The 22088-nt window shown below is 30.1% G+C and overlaps 6 protein-coding genes and 1 pseudogene across 9 annotated transcripts; 3 read left to right on the forward strand and 4 right to left on the reverse strand.

The window, feature by feature from the left end:
- Positions 1–337: 337 nt before the first annotated feature.
- Positions 338–3215, reverse strand: LOC139995128 (uncharacterized). Of its 2 annotated transcripts, XR_011801876.1 has the most exons (8): positions 2976–3215; positions 2696–2840; positions 2541–2618; positions 2282–2422; positions 1919–2020; positions 1361–1824; positions 1094–1253; positions 338–903 (listed from the first exon to the last, which is right to left on the reverse strand). XR_011801876.1 is itself a non-coding variant. In XM_072018320.1 (7 exons), exons 1-6 carry the CDS (start codon positions 3213–3215, stop codon positions 1367–1369), a joined length of 1164 nt encoding a protein of 387 aa, XP_071874421.1. In that variant the 3' UTR covers positions 338–1253; positions 1361–1366. The 2 variants fall into 2 exon arrangements, 1 of the variants encoding a protein (XP_071874421.1); XM_072018320.1 differs by having other exon boundaries at positions 338–1253.
- An 860-nt stretch (positions 3216–4075) lies between these two features.
- LOC139995125 (vascular endothelial growth factor receptor 3) lies at positions 4076–8089 on the reverse strand. 2 transcript variants are annotated; one of them, XM_072018317.1, is made up of 9 exons: positions 7727–8088; positions 7418–7640; positions 7167–7330; positions 6865–7099; positions 6115–6312; positions 5697–6048; positions 5487–5567; positions 5163–5419; positions 4076–5082 (listed from the first exon to the last, which is right to left on the reverse strand). In XM_072018317.1, the coding sequence occupies exons 1-9, from the start codon at positions 7954–7956 to the stop codon at positions 4645–4647; spliced, it is 2178 nt and encodes a 725-aa protein (XP_071874418.1). In that variant the 5' UTR covers positions 7957–8088; the 3' UTR covers positions 4076–4644. The 2 variants fall into 2 exon arrangements, with proteins under 2 accessions (XP_071874418.1, XP_071874417.1); XM_072018316.1 differs by having other exon boundaries at positions 7167–7640; positions 7727–8089.
- On the forward strand, positions 4153–9165 carry Nc2beta (negative cofactor 2beta). Its single transcript, XM_072018322.1, has 2 exons — positions 4153–4212; positions 8528–9165. Exons 1-2 carry the CDS (start codon positions 4168–4170, stop codon positions 9041–9043), a joined length of 561 nt encoding a protein of 186 aa, XP_071874423.1. The 5' UTR covers positions 4153–4167; the 3' UTR covers positions 9044–9165.
- A 138-nt stretch (positions 9166–9303) lies between these two features.
- Positions 9304–11785, reverse strand: LOC139995127 (nonsense-mediated mRNA decay factor SMG9). The gene is made up of 9 exons (XM_072018319.1): positions 11451–11785; positions 10984–11159; positions 10858–10904; positions 10589–10778; positions 10182–10478; positions 9976–10120; positions 9754–9874; positions 9564–9675; positions 9304–9490 (listed from the first exon to the last, which is right to left on the reverse strand). Exons 1-9 carry the CDS (start codon positions 11499–11501, stop codon positions 9412–9414), a joined length of 1218 nt encoding a protein of 405 aa, XP_071874420.1. The 5' UTR covers positions 11502–11785; the 3' UTR covers positions 9304–9411.
- Positions 11786–11850: 65 nt separating this feature from the next.
- Exo84 (exocyst complex component Exo84) lies at positions 11851–15157 on the forward strand. Of its 2 annotated transcripts, none has more exons than XM_072018318.1 (9): positions 11851–11869; positions 11933–12159; positions 12238–12599; positions 12672–12974; positions 13046–13190; positions 13280–13789; positions 13891–14021; positions 14112–14528; positions 14616–14962. In XM_072018318.1, exons 2-9 carry the CDS (start codon positions 12063–12065, stop codon positions 14820–14822), a joined length of 2172 nt encoding a protein of 723 aa, XP_071874419.1. In that variant the 5' UTR covers positions 11851–11869; positions 11933–12062; the 3' UTR covers positions 14823–14962. The 2 variants fall into 2 exon arrangements, 1 of the variants encoding a protein (XP_071874419.1); XR_011801875.1 differs by adding an exon at positions 14987–15157 and having other exon boundaries at positions 11869–12159; positions 14616–14891.
- LOC139995129 (sperm-associated antigen 7-like) lies at positions 14885–16260 on the reverse strand. Its single transcript, XM_072018321.1, has 5 exons — positions 16079–16260; positions 15934–16001; positions 15762–15850; positions 15350–15690; positions 14885–15284 (listed from the first exon to the last, which is right to left on the reverse strand). Exons 1-5 carry the CDS (start codon positions 16155–16157, stop codon positions 15139–15141), a joined length of 723 nt encoding a protein of 240 aa, XP_071874422.1. The 5' UTR covers positions 16158–16260; the 3' UTR covers positions 14885–15138.
- A 1465-nt stretch (positions 16261–17725) lies between these two features.
- LOC139994738 (large ribosomal subunit protein uL23A-like) lies at positions 17726–21302 on the forward strand (annotated as a pseudogene).
- Positions 21303–22088: the final 786 nt, after the last annotated feature.

Raw genomic sequence — 22088 nt, forward strand, 5'->3', positions numbered from 1 at the left:
ATATATGTGCGTATACATAATACATTTACCCGTAATTGCGGTAGTGCTTAAAATTCCCTGCGAGAATTATACTAGTTGTATAGCGCAAAGTTAAAAAACCAAAGCTTCAAGCACTTGATAATCGAGGCAAAGATATTATTTATTAGAAATATTTTGAAATGAATGAAATATGGTTATTATGTAAAAAGTAAACAGTACAAAATCAAATCTTTTTACAGTAATGAATTTCCGAAGTAGGTTGCGTTAATAAAAAAGGTTTCTTACTGCTAAATATGATACAGGATTATTTAACCAAATCATGACAATAAAATTTGACTTAAATTAAGCAATGACAATATTTTTCCATTTATTTATCATATATTTTATTAAATATCGCATTACAATGGCTGTTTAATTAAAGATATAAGAAAAATTTCTGTTATAAAAATAAATCTTTCTTACCTTTAATAAAATATTATCTATGCAATTGTGAGAAAAGATATGTAGAACAAAAAACCTGTTGTACAATAAATTATACAATCAACAATCTCTATTTTAAAATAGGCATGATCAGCCACTAGAATTACATTATCTATATAATATAACTGATAACTGTGTACATCGATTTACATTTTTTTTTTATTACTGTGTACATCGATTTACATTTTTTTTTTTATTACTGTCTACATACATTTTTCTTTTTTAATAATAATTTTGCTGAGTAAGAAGTCATATCAACTTTTCAAGACTTTAGTAGTTATCAGGATTTTTGGTGTTTCTTCTTCATTCTTCATATAATTGTTGCTTAGGTTCCAAAATATGATAAACTGACAATATTTGGATAAACTGACGAAACAATGATGAGTCTGAGCAACAATGTTGATCATCGTAACTGACAGCTTGGTGTATAATACCGACAAATTTCTGTAAATTACAAGGTTCAATATTATTTTTTACTGGTATGAGTGAACTATAACTTTCTAATAAGAACATATATTTCTTCTTCAATAGGCTTTTACCTACATTCCACTAAATCGAAACGTTTATTAATTATAATTATAACTATACTAGGAAGTTATTTTCAAGTTTCATATACATGTGAGTAGATATTTACCTCTAAATTAGATGCACAGATTTATTGTAAACTTGAGGGAAAGGCATAAATTGTGAACAAGTTAGAAATGTCCAAGTTAAAAATTCATCATCTTTTATTTCGCTATCTATTTCGCCTTACTTCCAATTATTTAACCATTTCAATGAAGATTACGTAATACCTATCAAATAAACAGATATTGTGCAAATTATGAAAATTGTAAACTATTATATCTGGATGATATATATTTTCAAAAAATTATAATTTTTTATACGAATTCTTTTTTACCTGTTTTCAATGATCTATACGTCTTTGCATAATTATTCTTTTTAATTTCCTGCAATAATCACATTTTTTGTATTTTGTTAATAAAATACATTTACTATGACGCCAGCGATTCAATATGTTTTCACACGAATCATTTTGTCGAAGTAAATTTGAATCCATCGATCCCATTCCTTCGCAAATATGCATTTTCTCAAACTTTGTCATTGCATCTACTAACATTCTCGTATTAATAATTTTTAAACTAAACTGCGGTATATTTTTATTATTAATTTCTTTTTCGCGTACGAAGTAACGCGCGTTTCCATCAGAGCAATTCAGAATTATGTATTTTTCTAGCACTTGAACGTCAACGTTATTTTTCATTTCTGTAATCGTATGTGTAAATAATAAATATCTTGTGAATCTTTTAACTTTCTCAGAAACACCCCAACCTTTTGGTACTTTCGTTTTAGTATTATCAATAGCTAAAAGAAGGATTCATATAGTATTCAACTTGTAAATATACCTTTTAAAATTTAAATTTGAGTCAGTACAAAGAAAAGAAGCAAAAAACCTTACCAACTTCACTAGCATATTCTATAGAAACATTCGAAGAATCAGTTAAGGCATTTGTGTTTGCAATAGATCTATTGTGACAATTAGCAGATAACAAGAGCGAATCTGGAAATAAAAAACAACGTTAATAGAATATAGTTCTGTTATACATTTTTTTTACTTTTATGTTGTAGTAACTGTAAATGACATATTCTATTTGATATGATTAAATCTTATAGTTACAATTTATGATATGTAAAAGAATATACAAGAGTTTAAGTAAAATATAAAATTACATTTTAACATTGTTCTTGTAGTATAAATAATTTTGCTAAATATGTATCAGATACATCTCTTAATCCCTCTCAACCCCAACCTCTATCTTACCTGTACAAGCATTATCAACTGTTTTTGAAAAATTATTTAATGCATAATTATGTTCTATGAAATGTCCATCATTAGAATTTATAATTAGGATTAAGCTGTCCTTATCGTGTGTGAATTCATCATTCACATATTTTTCATCAACTGTAAAAACAAATAAGGACTTAATATTAATAAATATTAGTTATCATAGCTCATTATCATGTTTCATAATTTAATATATTATTTAAATGAGTTATTATTAACAAATTGTTGTTATTACCTAACATTTCTGAATCATCCTTGCTATTGATTTTCGTTAAATCAGTATCGCTAATACTTACTACAATTTCATTACTAACTGTAAAAAATATATACACATAAAATATTATAAAATAGTATAAGATATTAATATAAATTACTCCCACAATTATTTACCTTTGGGATATAGTTCTTCTTCAATAGCATTTATACTTGAACTCGAAGGTAATTTATGTTCTTTTTCTTCAATAATTGAAGATACATTTAAATTACTGAAAATTGTTGGAACCGCGCCCTTCCGTAAATAAGGTCGGCGCATTATCTTTAATATCAATTATACAATATAATATTTTAAGTGTCGCTCAGTAATTAAATAAAAATATTTCTATATATACATTCAATATTTCGTATTTATTACAATAACAATATAAACTATACACAAAGTAATACCAATTACCTCAGAAATGACGTTGCCACAATAATCTCTTTGAACGAACTTTTTTATTATATATTCATCTTTAAAATGTTTTTCACATATCAGTTGCCGTTGTTTTAGTTCTGTTACTCCAGGAATGGCCTTCTCCCATTTCTTTCTTAATTCCAGATTTTTGGGTGTTTTAAATAACGAATACTTTTTGCGGCAGTTAGAGCCACTTTTGCAATTCGGCACAGCGCACACGGGAGGCATCTTTATCATAATTTTTTTTTCATAATCGCAAATCACAATCGTATGTATACATACTTTTCTCTCTATTTCTACTGGCCTCTCTTTTCTCTCCCTACTTTTTGCGTGACTCTAATGATTGATAAGTGATGAGCGAATGCGAATGCGCACGCTTGGTTCTTTTTTGCGCTTCTAGCTTTTTTTGCGTTCGCAGCTGATTGAGCGAGGATCGAAGTAGAATGACTGGAGCAGTGAGGCATGTGACTAAAGTAGAAAATTTGGGAATGACAGACCGACTAGATGTGTGTAAAAGTTATACAAAAGAAATAAAAAACGTTCTATAATTTAACCCTCACAGGTGGTTGTTAAACCGGTAACACCGCTATACGGCCAGTACGAGAATTTTAGTCTTAAAATGAGAACATCCTCTACCACACGAAACATGTACGAAGCTATATGTACATACATGTGTATAAGCAGAAAGGAAATAAAATGCTCACCATAGAGATACAACAAAGATAGCCATGTTACCATGTATTTAAGTAGATGCGATATAAGAATAGGAAGATGCACAGAGACTCCTCTTGTACACCTATATATACATTATCGCCCACTTATATATTTGTATTGTATGAATCATGTCATGTGTTATTAGTTATTAGACAAAGACACAAGGAGTCCTTATGCAGCGTTCTCTTTCTATTTCTATATCATTTTCTCCCTCACGCATTCTATCTCTATATAGCTCGCACTCATGTCCACGATATAAACAGATCTCTATATTCGCTAGGGAAAATTGTTCGAAAATTGTGTCGTGAAAAATCAACATGGAAGACGACAGAGTCTTCGTTCTTGCGAGACAGACAGAGAGAAGTAGAGTGTCTCGGTTCCTATTTGAGACATTTATAGCATACGCATGCGCTCTTCGTCTTCCATGTTGTTTTTTTACGACTCAATTTTCGGACATTTTTTATGCTTTCGGTATATGAGTATTAAGACCGTGGTCTGTTATACATTTATATATGTATATGTATGTCTATGGTTGTTAGCTACAGATTAAAATTAAAAGGCTTGTCTTTTTAAAACAAAAGTATATGATAAGGAGACTGCTTCCAAATTTCATTTTGATTCATTGAACCAAATTTCTTTTTTGTTATTTTCCTTGTACTCATATTTGTTTTGATATGAACGAATAAATATGCAAACTTGTGTAATATAAAGTTGTAAAAATACAATGAAATATATTTATATCAAAACCGTGAACAGATGTACGTTAACACATAAACGTGTTTACTGGTGTTCTGTTTAGAAATTTCGATTGTATTGACGCTCGTGAATACATTGAATAGATAAGATAGACAGAATAACACGTAAGTAACATTAATTTCTTCTTTTTACATAAATATATATTTTCCATTTTTCGGAATATTTGTTCTTTTGAATATTTAAAAAACAAATTATGTTATGCAATATTGTCTGAGAATGGTAATGCATAACAGGGATTAGACATTGTCCAGAAAGAATTGTTGGAATGTGAGGTTAGAATTCGTAATTCGGAGAGCAACTGCGTAAAATTTGGTCTGTTCTCACACTCTGTAGCCCAACAAGAATGCATTAATTTGTAAATGTTTGAAGGAACATTGTCTGGTTGCTCTAAACGACCGTTCTCGTGAACAATATAACGAAATAGGCGATCATCTTGTACATTTGCATAAGGAAACGCACCTAATGTACTAATTTCCCAAAGTACCACTCCATAAGACCATACATCACTTTTTGAAGAGAAGGCTAAGTTATGCAAAGCTTCTGGAGACATCCATCTAATTGGAAGATGACGTGTTTTTTTCTTAATATCTTTTATCACGTACGCACTATTGCGAGAAAGCCCAAAGTCGGAAATCTAGATATTGTTATTAGCTATTGTTAAAATTGTATGCATATCAAGGAAATTAAGAATATTATAAAATTTAGATTAAATACCTTGGCAGTGAAATCTGCGCTAAGAAGAATATTTCTTGCTGCAAGATCTCTATGAGTAATTCCTTTAGCTTCCAAGTGCTCCATGCCCATAGCAATTTCTGTGGCAAATTTTAGAAATTGACATCCTTTTATTCTACCAATCCAATTTTCTTTTCTATATTCTGTTTCTTCTTTACAATTGTTGATAATATTCATATATTGCCTAGATTTGTAACTATTCATTGTGTTCCGTATCGTAGAACACATAGAATACAAAGCTGAAAATTAAGATTATATCAAACATTTTAAGGTCTTGAAGCTATAATAAGCCAATAAACTACTTACTTTCTGAAACATCAATTTCTTCTCTACAATTATTGGTAATATTTGTATATTGTCCAGGTTTGTAATTATTTGTTTCATTCTCTATAGCAGAATACATAGTATTATACAAAACTGAGAATTAAGATAATTATTATATATTAAGCTTATTAATTGTAAGTGAAGTTATAATAAGCTAATAATGCTTGATGAAGAAACTGAAGTTTTTCTCACTTTGTTGTTTTCTTTGATCATGCAAGTAAGTTAATAGATCTCCACCTTGCATATATTCAAGCAGGATACATGTTGGTTGTGTAGGTTTAATGCAGTAACCTATGAGGCTTACTAAATGAGGATGATTTCCAGCCATTCTCATTATTTCAATTTCTTTTATAAATTCCTGCTGTGTTTCAGAATTGTTGGATATATCTATTTGTTGAGACATTTTTACAGCAACTGAAGTATTGTTTTTATCATCTAACTGACCAAGATATACTTTTCCAAACTGTCCAGTACCCAGCTCACGTATTAATTTTACACTTTTGAATGCCACTTCCAAATTATCTGTCCCTTCCATATATCCTTCCTATGAAAATTATTTTAACTAGTAACAGAAGAGTTGCATGTTGTGTACATAAAATTATCTTTCTACCTCTGATTCGTATTTAATATACAAAATGTTGAACTTCTGTAGTATTGTTTTTGTCCATTTACATTTACATTCAGAAATTGTGCATGTTCCAGATTTATTGCTGTTATGTACCATAAAGAAATTATAGTTACGATACAATAAGAAACTTACAATTCCAAATAGAATACAACTGGTTAATATTCCAATTAGTATAAACCACTAAAAAAATAATACTTGAAAGATATAAACAAAGAAAAACATAAATTAATGTTTCTTATACTCCCATTAATATTCGAGCACTCTTTAAAACAGAGTAACTTTTTTAAAATTGAACCAAATAACTTGAAAAATTTTTACAAAATATAAGGAATAGTTTATTAGTTGATATATAAAAAAAAATTTCGAAAAAATTGCAATCACTTGGAATCGCGAAGAAAAAGGTAAAAATCAAAAAATTTTATAACTCTTTTATCTAGTCTATTCTAGTCTTTTATCTAGTCTAGTTTATTCTATTCCATAATGAAAATTTAAATAACACCTTTTGAAGATTTATGTCAATTATATACATTCTGAAAATTCTATAAAGATCGGATGATGCGGGAACAAGCAACAGGCATCAATAGATGTAAGGATTTTCAGTAAACTAATTCTTCTATCTCCTTAAAAATGCTCAAGTCATTTGGTGCAATCTTAAAAAAATTATTCTCTTTGAATATTAATAGGTGCAATTGTATATATTACTTTGAGTAGTTCAATTTGATAGTGACTTACTATATTCCGATTTGCTGATGATATGAAATGTATAATAATATCTCCCTCTAGTCCAGAGCATCCATGATGATTAACAGCATTAACTGCTATTTTATAACCATCTTTAATTTCTATATACTGATTATTGACTTTTAAATCCCACGAAAATACAGTTTTATCTACAGGTACTTGTACTAGTTTTGTCATATTATAAACAGGCAGTCCTTTCTTTGATATAAAAATTGGTACACCAATGCTACAAAATACATATTTAGACAAATCTAACCATATTAATTATACATCAAGTTTTGTCATATATGTACCTAATTATATAATACTGAATATTGGATGTGTTAGAAGTTGTGCTCCAAGTTACGACAATTTCATTTTCTTTTTGAGAAATGTTTACTTTTGGAATCGGCAGTGTTGTTTTGGCATTAACACAACTGCATAAATGATCTATACATTCAGGAACTGTATAAAGAACCTGTGAAATTTTTGTAACCTTCTTGTTAGTTTTGTATAAATAACTTACATCTATTGTATATTCTTGTATGATCTGTAAATAACTTACTTCAGGTGTATTTACTATATATTTTGACCTTGGATTTGCCAGGACTTGCACCTTATAAGAACAATTGAGTTGTATATACAGATCTGTAATATCAAATAAATCGTTGTATTCAGGAAGCACTACATTATGTTTTATATTGTCTTTCAATATAAAGAAAAGTGATCCTTCTGGACATTCTGTGATACTTGTTCTATCCCTTATTGGTATGCCTGTGACTATAACACTATCATATAAAAGTATGAAAATTGATATTAAAAATTAATAATGAAGTAACAACATCAACTTTTATATTCATTGGTAAATGTTTACCTGTAAGAGGAAGGCTGCCTAGCGCTGTCTGGTGGTAACCAAGATATATTCAATCTTAAATATTTATATGCATTTTGCTTTCCTACATATTTCGGATCTTGTAAAACTGTCACACTCAAGTTTCGCACAGTACCAACAAATTCATTCGTATCTCCAGCATAGCTTCCATTACATAAATAAAATGAAACAAACGTACTGTATATTAACAATGATTGAATTCGTACTGACATTTCATTTTTGAGTGAATTTGATCACTAGTAATTAAATTATTGCACTATACATAATCGTGGAATCAGATACCGGACAGTATATCATAAAAGTTATCTTCTTTTACAGAATGAACATAGTATTATCATTAAACAATTTATCTGATAATCTCGATATATTGCGATATAACGATACGCTTCGTGATAAATTAAAAGATATGGTTATACGTGCGTATTAAAAGTTTGGATGATTTAAAGTATATATATTTTAAAATAGTACCGAAATTTCTGAAAGTGCATCAAGTATATCAAGACAAGAAATAAAAGATAAATATAGACAACGTCGATATTTGGTACATAATCTTTATTTTTATTTTCTTTTTCGTTTGTTGCTTAGTATATAATTGTTCAAAATAATTTAAGAAACCAATGGATGTATGTACGTATTGGAACGATGTTTATTATCTATGACAAATTCAATAAATCGACAAGAAAGTTGTCGATTTATTGAAATAAACGAAAAGTAACAATTATAAATCCATGATCTATAGATATTTATTAGAAAACGGATTAATTTTTTATTTCAACATTGCAGAAACAAGAAGAAATGGCCTCGGCTGCTACATCACCGACAGAAGACGATGAATTAACATTACCACGTGCATCGATCAACAAGATAATCAAAGAAATTTTACCACATGTACGCGTAGCAAACGAATCCCGGGAATTGATATTAAATTGTTGCACAGAATTTATTCATTTAGTTTCTTCCGAGGCGAATGAAATTTGTAATCAACAACAAAAGAAAACCATTAACGCTGAACATATTCTTCAAGCACTTGAAAAACTTGGATTTGGAGATTATAGCGTAGAAGCTGAGGCGGTTCTACGAGATTGCAAAGCTGTCGCTGCTAAACGAAGACGTCAGAGCACTAGATTAGAAAATTTGGGAATTCCGGAAGAAGAACTCCTTAGACAACAACAAGAATTATTTGCAAAAGCAAGAGAAGAACAAGCGGTTGCTGAACAACAACAGTGGCAACAATTACAAGCAGTTGCAAAAATGGCCTCGATACTACAATCTGATAGTGAACAAGAAGATTACTCGTAAACGAAGCTTACTTTATTCGATTTGTCAATGTATTTCGTTGAGATCGATTGGAAACGAATAAGAAGCGATTTCTAAGTAGTGTAGCAAATTTGGGATAATTACAATAATGTATATTGCTCTAATCTTTCTTTGATTTATTCAACTTTTACATATTATTATTTATACATAACTTGGAGGTAGGAAATCATTGCTCTCCTGCTTCTGCGATTGTGTTATAAATAAGTAACGATAAAAAATGACGATCCTTTTTTTATACAAAATGGGTCAATTGTGTTGAACAATCTTCATTTCGATCTTTTGTTTCATATAGTTCTGCGCACATAGCTTCATGCACAACTCATTCGGCGCATATGTACTGTACTTGAAGATTATGGCATTAATCTCCCATATTCGGAAGAAAGATGACTTTTTTTAATTGCTTCCATCACTCTTGAAACATAGTGGTACCTAAGTAATTTAATTATAATATGATTATTATAAAATGTGATGAGAATGAATTACTTTTATTTCTTATATTTACCAATCTTTTTCTGTTAAAGTAGATGGTGTCATTGGATTCCTGGTAACACCATGTATCTTTGTCTTTAGTTTTTCTATTAGTTTTTTCTCGTTCTGGCATATTGTAACTTCTTCTGAGATTAAAAAGTAAAGATTTAATTAACACAAACTTTAAAATGGTTGCGATTATTAAGTGATGTCAAACACTGTACCTTCATTTACAATACGAGGTATAAAAAATAAATTTAAACCTGCCTCCATAGAATGATTGCTCATATCCAAACCACTATGAATTTGTAATCTAGAACTGGAGAATAATTTGCCATAAAATTCCTGCAAGTGCATATATGGTTAAATTGTATCGTAACATTTCCAAGTTATCAGTAATTTATTATGCTTTTAACAAAATATATATGTATATACATGTATATTACTTTCACACTTTCCATATTGTGAGGCGTGAGATCTTGTAATTCAGCTTTATTGTGTAAAAATACAATATGAGGATAGTATTCAACATAATCTTGATCCATATTGCTAGTCGAGGATGGTTTTAACATTTCCGCAGTTTGTAAAAACCTACAAATTATATTATAATTTGTAATGGTTTGTGGTACAATAGAAATATTACTATACTTACCTAACTAAATTTGGATCAACAAACCAATCTTGTACAAATATGATAATGTGACAAACTGAAAACAGAAATGCTGCAAATTGTAAAGATTGCAGCTCTAAATTAGTTTCTGTATTTATAAAATCTGTCGTAGACTTTTTTTGATCATAACATGTAGAGTAATCTATAGTAGATCCTGAGAGTATGGGTTGTGTATCCAGATATATTACTCGATTTTTTGTTACGAAAAAGTCAATACCAGTAGTGCAATTTGCACCACTTTCGTGATGCATTGTATCTTGAGTTGGAAATATGCCAGACCTATATTAATAAAATGTACATTATAATGACAAGAAAAAGAAAAGGAGAGAAGCAAATGTTTTTAATAAAATTTCATAATTGTACAGTTAAAGCTTCTAAATAATACTAACGCAATATTAGATGTTAGAAAGGACATTATAGTTGATTTTCCAACACCTTGAGCCCCTAAGCATCCTACTACTAAAAAATCCTGTTGATCATATAGGAATTCAAGAGGACTCTCACAGAGTTGCATATTTTCATCCATAAATTTTACACAACTTGTCATTTCAGGACATGTTGATAGTACAGTACGGATTGCTAAAGAAAACATATCTATTAAGTTTATTATTGTATTAAGAATCCAGATTTAAAGTTTAGAAGAGAGAAAAAAACATACGATCCTGTATCTTTGATGAAACGTTGGAAGATGTATCACTCTGTTTCCTGCAATTTAATAAAATAATAACGATTAAAAATTTAAACATAGCTTTACATATATTTTTAAACAAGGAGCTATCCGTACTTGTTACCACCATTGCGTTGATTTGGCGACACAGCTCTGTTCTCGCCTTCTCTCGTTTTCAATATGAATGTTGGACGGTCTATAACCTTAATTGTGCCTCTGCTATCACCATCCTTAGTTTCTAAATCTTTTGTTGCAATCGGTAGCATTTTTTTTATATTCATTGTTTTCAAATACTATTTTATTATCACACCATTAAAATTAAAAACTATATTTATAAAGTACATGCCTTTCCATTAATTATTTATGAAAAATTCCTTTTAAATTAAATTTACATGTTTTCAGTATGAACAAAATTGATATAGGTTATACAGTTTTAAAACATGCAGATTTAAAATAATAAATATGTAGTTAAATATAACTGTAAATAAATGAAACTTGTTTGCTGTCTTGTTAATATTTGTTATAATACTTTTTCATATAATAATGTGAGTCGTTACCTATCTGTTAGAATATGCACACATTACCGTTACTTTGTTTTCGCAAACATGACAGTTTTTATCTCTAGAAATTAACATTTTGATTTTTATTCATTTTATATAAATAGAAAACTAAAATCTTTTATAGCTTCAAATAAAAATGAAAAATGACATTAATTGTATTCAAAATTCATTAAAACATTTTTATATGTCAGAAATCTTTAAATTCTGAATGTTTGAATGGGTTTAAAATAAGAGTATTTGAAAGGATATTTTGTTTATCACATAACAATTTTTATGTGATAAACATAAAATACATAATATGATAAGACATAGTAATGATTTAAAACATTTCGTTCTAAAAACATCAACAGATTTTCTTCATCTAGTAAATATTACTAAACAAAATTTTAAGACTAGGCAATAAAATATACGTACATATGCAATGATATTGCCTGATATTGCGAGTAATACAATCTTGTCGTAATCTGCGAGACTTTATAAAAGTACTTAGTTGTGTGCAATTTCAGATAGGCACGAGTAAATGTATTTAAATGTTTACAAGTGTATTGGGAGTACTCGTGTGGATGATGCGAACAAAAGTAATAAGAGATCGGACGTGATGAAAATTTGATTTTTAATTCTTCTAACTGAAGATAAATGAAAGATAGTTGTTTAGAACGTGACGGATATTTTTTTATTATGGCTAACAGTCTAGCAAAAGTCTTCGCCATCGAAGATTTTAATCCCGAAAAATGTAGGTAAACATGTACAATCAAACTTTGGATTTGAAAAATATATGTAAAACATGGCACAACATTTGTCTTTTTCACAGTTGTGAAAGAACTTAGCGCTCAATGTGTTGGAGCAGATGAATTAAGGCAACAAAGAGCTAAAATTCAAGATTTAGCAAATAATACTTCTGCACAATTAAAGCGTAATGTTTATCAGAATTATATGCAGTTTATAGAAACTGCTAAGGAAATTTCACATTTGGAAAGTGAAATGTATCAGTTGTCTCAATTACTCAGTGAACAACGTTCGTTATTAAGTACATTAGGATCCACTAGGACTACTGGTGTTACTTTTGAAGATTTATCTGAATCCCAGTTAGAAGATGTTAACGATTCCACTGCCAAAGAAGAAGAACATAAACAAAAATTGGTACAATTACTTGAAAATGTAGAAGGTGCTATGGTAAGTTATGGAAATATCATTTGTAAATTTACAGGCCTATAATAATAAGGATTTCTTGATTTGATTTAATAGAGTTTAGCAGAAACACCTGGGCGCATATGTTTACATGAAGGTTCTCTACTGGAATTAGATCCATTGGAAGGAACACCACTAAAAAGAGTTCATGCATATTTATTTAATGATATTTTAATGATTGCTTCTTGGTTAGCAAATGGTAGTAGAAGAGGACCACCAAAATATAAGATGCAAGCTGTTTATAATCTTGAAAGTTTGGCAATTGTTAATGTTAGAGATCTTGGAACGGTCAAATTGGCATTCAAACTTTTGGCATTTTCTGATACAAGAGTATTCCAGTGTGCGACTGCAACAAGTAAAGTTAGTGTATTACAGAGAAAATATTTATAAAAATCATGAGAGCAAACTTTGAATTGGCGTTTATTTTATAGAAAGAATGGTTAGATAAATGCGAACAAGCAAAGAGAATGAAGTTGATTGAAGATAATCCAAATGAAGCATCTGAAAATGATAAACGATCAAAAGAGGAAAAGACAGTACCTTCTAGATCTATGTCACTCGATTCTAATACCCTCGGTATGTACAATAATTTGGTGAAGTTTGTATAATTAAATTAGATGAAACTACATTAAATTGGATTAAATTTTTCAGTTGTTCTTTTATAGGTGTTGATGATGAAGATACAGAATATCATGAACCTCCACCAGAATGGATGCTAGAAGTGGCAGAAGATCTAGATTCTTGTATAGCACAACGTCACTTTGAGGAAGCTTATAGTCTTTTGGAGAAAGCAAAAGACTATTTAAAAGATGCACAAATGACACCACTTTTGTTTGAAATTCAATCAAAAGTAAATGATAGAGGGAGATCATTGGTCGATGTTTTAACAAAAGAACTTGAATTAAGCGCGGAAGCGAAATCATTGCAAGGTGGAGGTTTGAGAAGTGCACGGCGCGTGGTCAAATTATTGATACAATTAAGCAGAAGTGCTCAGGCCTGCCAGCTATATCTGCGGCTATGTAGTGCTGTGCTAAAGGCACGTTTAAAACGAGTTAAAGGCGAAGGAGCCACCGCACCCTACGTAAAGCAGCTAAGCGCAATTGCTTTTAGTAATATCGTTGAGATTACGAAAGAATTCTTAAAAATTTTTCCCCAATCGACAAATTGTATGTCTGGTAAGTTGAAAATATTATGAACGAGTAATATTACATGTGGATAATATATAAATCAAATTGTTATTTCTTCTAATTTCTCCCATTTTGTATGTGTAATTTAGGTCTGGTTGTTTGGTGTAGTCAAGAAGTAAAATACTTAACAACACATTTAACTAAACAGCTTTTTATTCCACAAGTGTCTTTAAATACGTTAGTAGAATGTATAGTTTGTGTTCGAAGTCACTGCGATCAGGTATGGCCTTCTTCAACGTTGATATTATTTTTATATATACCTATTATAATATTACAGAATATAATTTTATGCTATATGTTCGATTTACAGTTAACGCAGTTAGGAATGGATTTTCGTTATCAATTAGATGGTCAGCTCAGAACCCCATTAGCAAAAGCTATACAAGATACAGGCGAGAAGTATGTTGAGATTGTAAAAAAGCATATAGCCGAAGACATGTGGCGGCCGACTAATTTGGAAACTTGCAAAAATGTTAAAAAATTGCTATCAGAATTTGATGGCCTTGGAATAACCGTTCCACAATCTTATTTAAAAAATGACTATTGGATAGCATTGACTAATAATACTTTAACTTTTTCAAGAATTTATGTAAGTTTATTAGAAGATTGCCTCAGTGTTGCTACACCAGAATTAATGGCTATAATAGACACGGTTTTAATATCGGTGATGCGAACTCAAGTACAACACATAATAGTATCGCTTACGAACCCTAAATTAAAACAGGAGGTAATCGATCTTCTTCTTTCTTTTATATATATATCGTTTGTTTGTCACGATATCTAACATTTGAATGTTTTTTCAATGTATCTTTAGAAACAATTGGTGCATAATAATGCGTCGTATATTCGAGATGTCGTAATCATGCGAGGACTAGAATTATACAAATCGACGACAAATCAAATTTTTAAGAAATTGTTGGCTCTAAAGGAACAAATCGTATTCGATACATCATCTCCGACTAAACCAAAATCTATTCCTAAAACTGCAATACCTAAATATTCTGCCACAGAATATATTTAATTATGAAGAAAAATATAAGTGTATACATAGAAGCGTAGGAAATAATTTACAAAGAAAATAATAGTGTATGTGCTCTCTGTATTATATTGTACATATAATTTAATTTGAATTGTTTGGTAAATACATATATTGGATTTCAATATATTTCCTCGTTTCTATTGCAGGTACATAAAATAATACTCATACATAAAATGAGCAAAATTATGTGAGTTATAATCAGGAAAGTGCAAATAGTTTTGCGATGAAATGTTGATTTCCTGTCACATAATTAATATAAAATATTTACAGGCTAGAAATTAAACGAATATTAAATATATTATATAGTTCCATTTGGATTTTTATCTATATTTTTATCGATATTCTCTGGCTCCTTAACAGTCTTTTCCAATTTTCTTCTCTTAGCTCGAATGTCTGCTAATGTTTGCTCTATACTTCTTTGATCTTTCTTATTTTCACTAGGAACTGAAATAAACATTCAAATTAATAAAAAAACATGTTTGAATAGATGTATAATGAATGTTACCTACCACAGCCATAACTACTATTAGCTTCTGTTTTTCTAGCTGCTTCTAATGCAGCTTCCTTTCCAATTAAATGTTGATACTTATCCTTGTAATAACTATTTGGTACAAAATTGTCTTTTCGTTTTCTAGGTTTAGCAGCAGCTTCTTGCTCTTCTTTGGCTCGTCTTTCTCTCTCCTCCGTTAATCTCTTTGCTATTTCTTCATTCCATTCTTCTCCTCTACGTAATGCGTTTAACTGATCTTCAGATGGTGCATATTCCCTCTTAAAAATAACGATATGACGATCAATGCCTTCTTCACCAAATGAATATGCCCATATGTTTGCCACTTCTGCAACGTCATGTCTAGAATATGATAAAAGGTATTAAGGTATTATTTTACTAATAATTTGAATAATTATCTTTCCTTTATATACATTATACTCCTATAGATTTGATCCATTGGGGGAAATTTGTATTCCTTTGCATCGTCATCTTGAAGAAATTTATTAATTTTCCCTTCTACCTGAATCAACATAAAAGAAACGATACTGTACGCGTAATAACCTTACTTCATAAAACAATCGGGATATTGACGGAAAATTATACCTTCTCACGAAAAAGCTTTAATCTTTCAGCTTCTGCTTTTTGACGCTTCTGATACTCCTCTTTTTGCCCTACATAGTAAAAGTTATTTTATAAATATTGAGTTAATTGCTTGGACACTTATAACATAGGTTAATTTTTAACTAACTTTTCATCAACGCTTTTTGTTTATCACTAATTGAAGGAGGTTTATCCATTGAGTTTAAGATAGATCCCAGCAAATCCATGATATTTACAATAAACTTGACAAGCTTGCACGCACGAGAGAAGAGAATTTCGGAATGTGTATATTCTTCACTATCGTGTGTAACTTTGTCAAATGCACAACGACGTAACGGTACATCGTAAATCCTCGATATTTCAACCAATGACAATTGATTTCATAGAAATATGCTGATTTATTGGCCTGATGTTGATACGAAAGAATAAATACAAAATAGCTGCGAATCATTTAATGAATTTTTTATTAAATATAAATAATCCAGAAAAATCCATTAAATACAAATCGGATTACCTAAATATCTGCCTTAATTAATGTTGTACAAAAAGACTTTTCAACACAAAATTACACTATTTCTAGGACTATATTATTGCAACGGTGGAGATCATTTTTTTTCATGTCCACTTCTTTTTTCTTTTACAAGATCTCAGTATTTTTTTAAATAGAATCATTTACTTATTTTTCGATCTACTTGTAGGTTGTGAAGAAAGAAATTCAACGATCTTAATAACTATATCGGTCCCATTATTTAATCTAGAGATATTTGCATCTGAAGTGTATATATGTAATATCATAAATGAGTACCGGTCAGTAACTTACCGAGATGAATATCGGGAAGTTAGTGGTACTACCAAGAAGTAAAATTTCTGACTTATAGATGGCACCATCGTGTTCAAAATAGGGCACTTTACACTAATTGCATATAATTAATTAATTACGATAAAAATTAGAATAGCATTTTACAAAGATAATTCCAAAAAGTTACGGCTTTAATTTAATTCCTAAATAGTACAAGAATTCACTTTATAGGCCGAGAAATTTCATTTTTTAATTTTCCCCTAAGGAGATTAATTCTACTGTTTCACCGCTAGGTGGTTATAATGTTTCGTTGTCCGTGCATTGGACGATTTTTAAAACTTGCTTATAATTAAGAAACTAGAAAAATATTTTTATAAAGCTAATCTTAATTAATTTCTTGCGTTTTCGTTTGAGCCTTCGAAAGTTAAAAGATTCTACCTGGAAGTTGAAGAATTTGAATTATTTCTTTTTGCCACCTGTCGATTAAATACGATTAAATATTACATATATATACTTATACACTTCAAATTAAATATCTCAAAATTAAGCCATGGGAACGGTATGATTATTAAGATCGTTAAATTTGTTTTTTCATGATGTAGAATAACTATAACTATATGATAAATAACTATATGATCCTATTTGAAAAAAAATGACGATGACCTTGAAAAAAAATTGCAATGAAAAACCATTTGCACCTTTGCAATAATATGACCCTTGAAATAATGTAGCTTTATTGTGAGAAGTTTCTTATATAACAATGTAGAATTTAGGATTTCCTATATTTAGGTTGCGTGCAGCTGCAGCAAAGATTGTAATTAGTAACAATATATATGTACTTGCGATGTGCAATAAGATGTGGCCATCATAAAATTAATAAACATGTATATGTCCATATTTGATTGATGTATTTTGTAAAGAAATTTCGACCTTTTTACAGTTCCCTCAAACAGGTGTTAAATTACATCTGAATAAATTCGGTTCATTGAAAAATTTTATTAATTTTATTATCAAAATTATATTAATGTAATGTTTTAATATCACTAGATATTACCGGATATTACAATGAGTTAACCGCTTGCATAAAGTCATTGATATTTCACATGTCTGTTTCGGGTTAAGATTTTCTTTCTATTTAGTATAATGGCTCCTAAACTGAAGCGCACGGACAAGTTAGGTATATTAAAAAATTATTAATAACACATAAAATTTTAATTGAAAAATTCGAAAAATGTTTTGCAAAGCCTGTAAAGCATGACTAATATGAATTTATAAAATTAGTGGTGTAAGAAGTTTGATTCAACACACGTTCAGTTTTAACCTTAATCATGTAGTTTGTTGCCCGTTTTGTCTCTGTTTAAAGAGACTATCGATATGAATATGGTTTCTCTACATGAGTATTACTTTTCTACATTTCGAAAGATTACTTAACAAGATCATTTTCGATGAAGGCTTTGTATATGCTTTGTATAACTTAGAAATTATGCATAATTAAGAACTTGGTGTTAGAACTATTTTGCTAATATAAAATGTAAATAGTATGTATAATATTTTGATCATTTATTTTGTTTTTTTCAGCCAGTAAACTGGCTGAGGATAAGATAAAAAAGAAAATTGATAATGGGTAGAAGCCAATTAATGCAGCATCTACATTTAAGTCACAAAGCCAGCTGTGAAAACATCCACCACTGCAAAGAAAGCAGCAGCTGGTAAATCAACAAGTGCTATGAACTTTGCCTGCAGCGAAACCTATACTTGCAAAGTCTAAGAAAAATGTTCAATCTGTGAAAAGATACAGAAAGATGGAAAACCAGCTGTACCACTTCAGAAGGCATTTAAAGCCCAGAAAAAGGTCAATATATATAATTTTAACAAAAAAATTTTGATTCACAGATATAATATGATTTATCCGAATCTGCATTTATTTATAGATATTGAAAGGTGTTCATGGATCAAGAGTAAGGAAAGTAAGGGCATCTGTATATTTCTATTGGCCAAAAACATTTAGGCCACCAAGAAACTCCAAATATGCGAGAAAATCTGTCCCAAATAGAAACCAGTAAGCATTAAATACTGGTGTTATTTTTATGTATCTACTTATTTATATAAATTTAATTTTTCATATTCTATAATATACATTAATCGTATAAAATCAATTCTAGATAAAAAATATCCAAAATGATTATATTTATTTCAGTTTGGATGCATTTAATATCATAAAATTTCCACTGGCCACTGAAGCTGCCATGAAAAAGATTGAAGACAACAACACATAAGTTTTTATTGCATATACTCCTGCGAATAAATATTATTAATTTAATACTTTAACCTTTTTGCTGTGGAACGCTTAGAAACGAATAGCACTCTGAGCAGCCGTTGTGACAGTGGGAGATCGGCCGCCCTAATGGCATGATGCGCGAGTCGTTCTTAACATGAAGCCGATTTTGCTGGGCTTCGCTTGAGGCAAACGATAATATTAATAATAATAACAATTTTAATAATCTTCAATAATCTTTTTTCGTATGATATAATTCAAAGCAGGGTTCAATGCATTATCCAACGTTACAGTCTTTACATTGGAATCGTGTTTCGGCTCGCATTTTGTGTTTGCTGCAAACCACACATTTCCGCCGACCGTTCTGCCGCGTTCCTGTTGGATTGGTGTATTTTGATGGAAAGTGTCTTGAAACCAGTCGTAAAAGGTTATCTTTGGATGCATTTTGGCCTCCAGACTTATTGCTACATGTATTTTCATTTGGATATTTTAGTAGAATTTCTCGAATCAGGCATAAATGAAACTTCGCAAATGTTATATTCTTTTTGGACGTAATTTTGTAGAGTATGTAAGTATTGTAAATCGAAAGGTCAAGCATGTGGAAAAAGAAATTCTTATACCATTTCAGAGTTTTCTCAATGGTATTAATGGAATTTAGAATTATATCAGTTTTATCAGCTGCTCCCATAATGCGATTATAGTCTACTATGACACTTGGTTTCAGTATTGGTACTCCTGTTTTAACATCACTTTTCTTTGTTTCTACATATTCAGCGGAATGACAGCTTGATAACACTAGCACTTCTCTTTTGTCCATCCATTTTAGTGCTAACAGTTTATCCATAGACTGAAACGCAACTTCGCCTTTACATAATTTATTAGATATATTAGGCATTCCATGTCTGGTTTTTCTTACTGTTCCAAATGCATTTGTCTTATTTTGGTGTAGTAGGGAAAATAAAGCTGGGCTTGAGTACCAGCTATCGGTGACCAAAACATGACCTTTATTCAGATACGGTTCCATCAGCGTCATGATAATATTCCTTGATTTACCAATTTCTGCTAAATTATTATTGTTAGTTATATTCGTACGTGCTTCACAATAGACAATAAAATCTTCGATATATCCGGTACGACAGTCATAAACAACAAACGACTTAATCTCAAATCTTCTTCGCTTTGAAGGAATAAAATGCTTGGAAAAACATCACTCTTTGAAAAGCAGCAAACTTTCGTCGACGAAATGCTGATATGGGTAAAATGATCGTGAAAAGGAATTTCGCAATCTATTGATGATGCTCCGTATCTTTATTAGCGCATCTTTTTTTGGTGTCTCACTGTTATCGTGAAAATACAGCATTTGTAAGAGAGATAAATATCTGTCTTTTTTCATGATTCTTGGAAAATTTTCTATTCGTAGCAATTCGTCGGTTGACCAATATTCATCTATTGATAATTTCCTTACTCTTGAGATTAACATCGACAAGGCAAAAAATCGATACATTTCGCTTACTGTTGTATTTTTCCATGCATTCAATCGTGAGTACTTACTGTGTGAAGTTTTCGTGGTATAATAATTGTTAGTTTTTCTCACAATATGTTTAAGCATATTTTCGGAAAAGAAAAGTTGAAAGATTTCTAATATTGACGATTTTTCATCAATATTTGCTTTAATTCCTGGTAGATTTTCATCAAAATTAAAAACTTTTGAAATCAAATTTTGTGCGCTCCAAGGAAATTGTCGTGAACCAATTTCGGAATTAGATTCTGAGCTACTTGACAGTAGGCGTCTTTTGTGATATGTATTTTTATTTTTACCTGTGTATCCAATTTCTCCAAAAATTTCAGAATGTTCAGAATCTGATGACAGTTCCATGTCATCGCAGGCCATATTCATCAATTTGTCCATGATGGAGGCATAATTTACGGATATTATATTCGATTTTTGTGAAAAAAAAAAAACTCTAAACAAAATACGTATGCTGCCAGTGCGTTGAAAGAAAACGATTGAATGTGCATTATTGGGAAGTTGTTGATAATAAATGAATGCAGCGCCTAAAGGCGCTGTTCGCTCACAGGCAGCGACTATGGCTAAGCGCCTATAAGCGCTGTTCGCAGGCAAAGGGTTAATTAGGCCAGATGGTAAAAAGAAAGCATATGTACGCTTAACTCGTGATTATGATGCACTCAATGTTGCTAATAAGGTTGGAATAATATAAATATATCTATATGTGGTTGATATGGAAGGAGAAGTGTATATAAATGTATTTATATGTAATTGAGAAATATATAAAAGAGAAATGTATCTGTGCAATAAAGCATGTTGATGTAAAAAATCTTGTTACTGTATTTCTTTAAAAATTTTATTCTATAAATTTCTTTTATTGATTAAATGAGGAAGGTAAGGCATTTCTGAGATTCCAAGCTTTAATTTAAGTTCTTTTTCAGATAAAATAAATGCTTACAATATCAAAAAATTAATATTTTTCATCGACTATGCAATACTTAGTTATTTCGCCGCTAGATAATTATGTACAATGTTCGTATGCCCATCATAGGACTACATATATATACAGACATATGTACATGCATTGTTCATCGATTGACCAAATTTTCAAAAGTCAAAAAACACACTTAAATTCTCTTTCTGTTTCTCTATCGAAAATACTAAATAAACATTTAGGAAAACAGGATACATTTGTGATTAGCTTATGCATTTATGATTTAACTGACTTTATCAGTTAAGGGTACACAAATGTACATAATATGCAAACGTATACAAAATATTGATAGTAAAGTATTTGTCCTATTTTGTGGTTGAAATGAAGAAATTAATTTCTATTTAAGTTTTATTTATTTCGTTATACTCATAAAAATGCGTATTTCCATAAACATCAGCGATCAACTTATCGTTTAAACACGAAGAATGAATTGCACATCATAGTTTAGGTTAGGTTTTCTGTGTTGAATAATATCAGAATCGTAACTTCCTCATTTAGAAATCCCTTTATGGGTTGAAATTAAAACGATACTACCTATTTACTATACTTCAATACGAAGAACAAGTCAATATGAAGTTCCGGA

Source organism: Bombus fervidus, chromosome 15 (genome assembly GCF_041682495.2).
Source record: "Bombus fervidus isolate BK054 chromosome 15, iyBomFerv1, whole genome shotgun sequence".
Classification (NCBI taxonomy): Eukaryota; Metazoa; Arthropoda; class Insecta; order Hymenoptera; family Apidae; genus Bombus; species Bombus fervidus.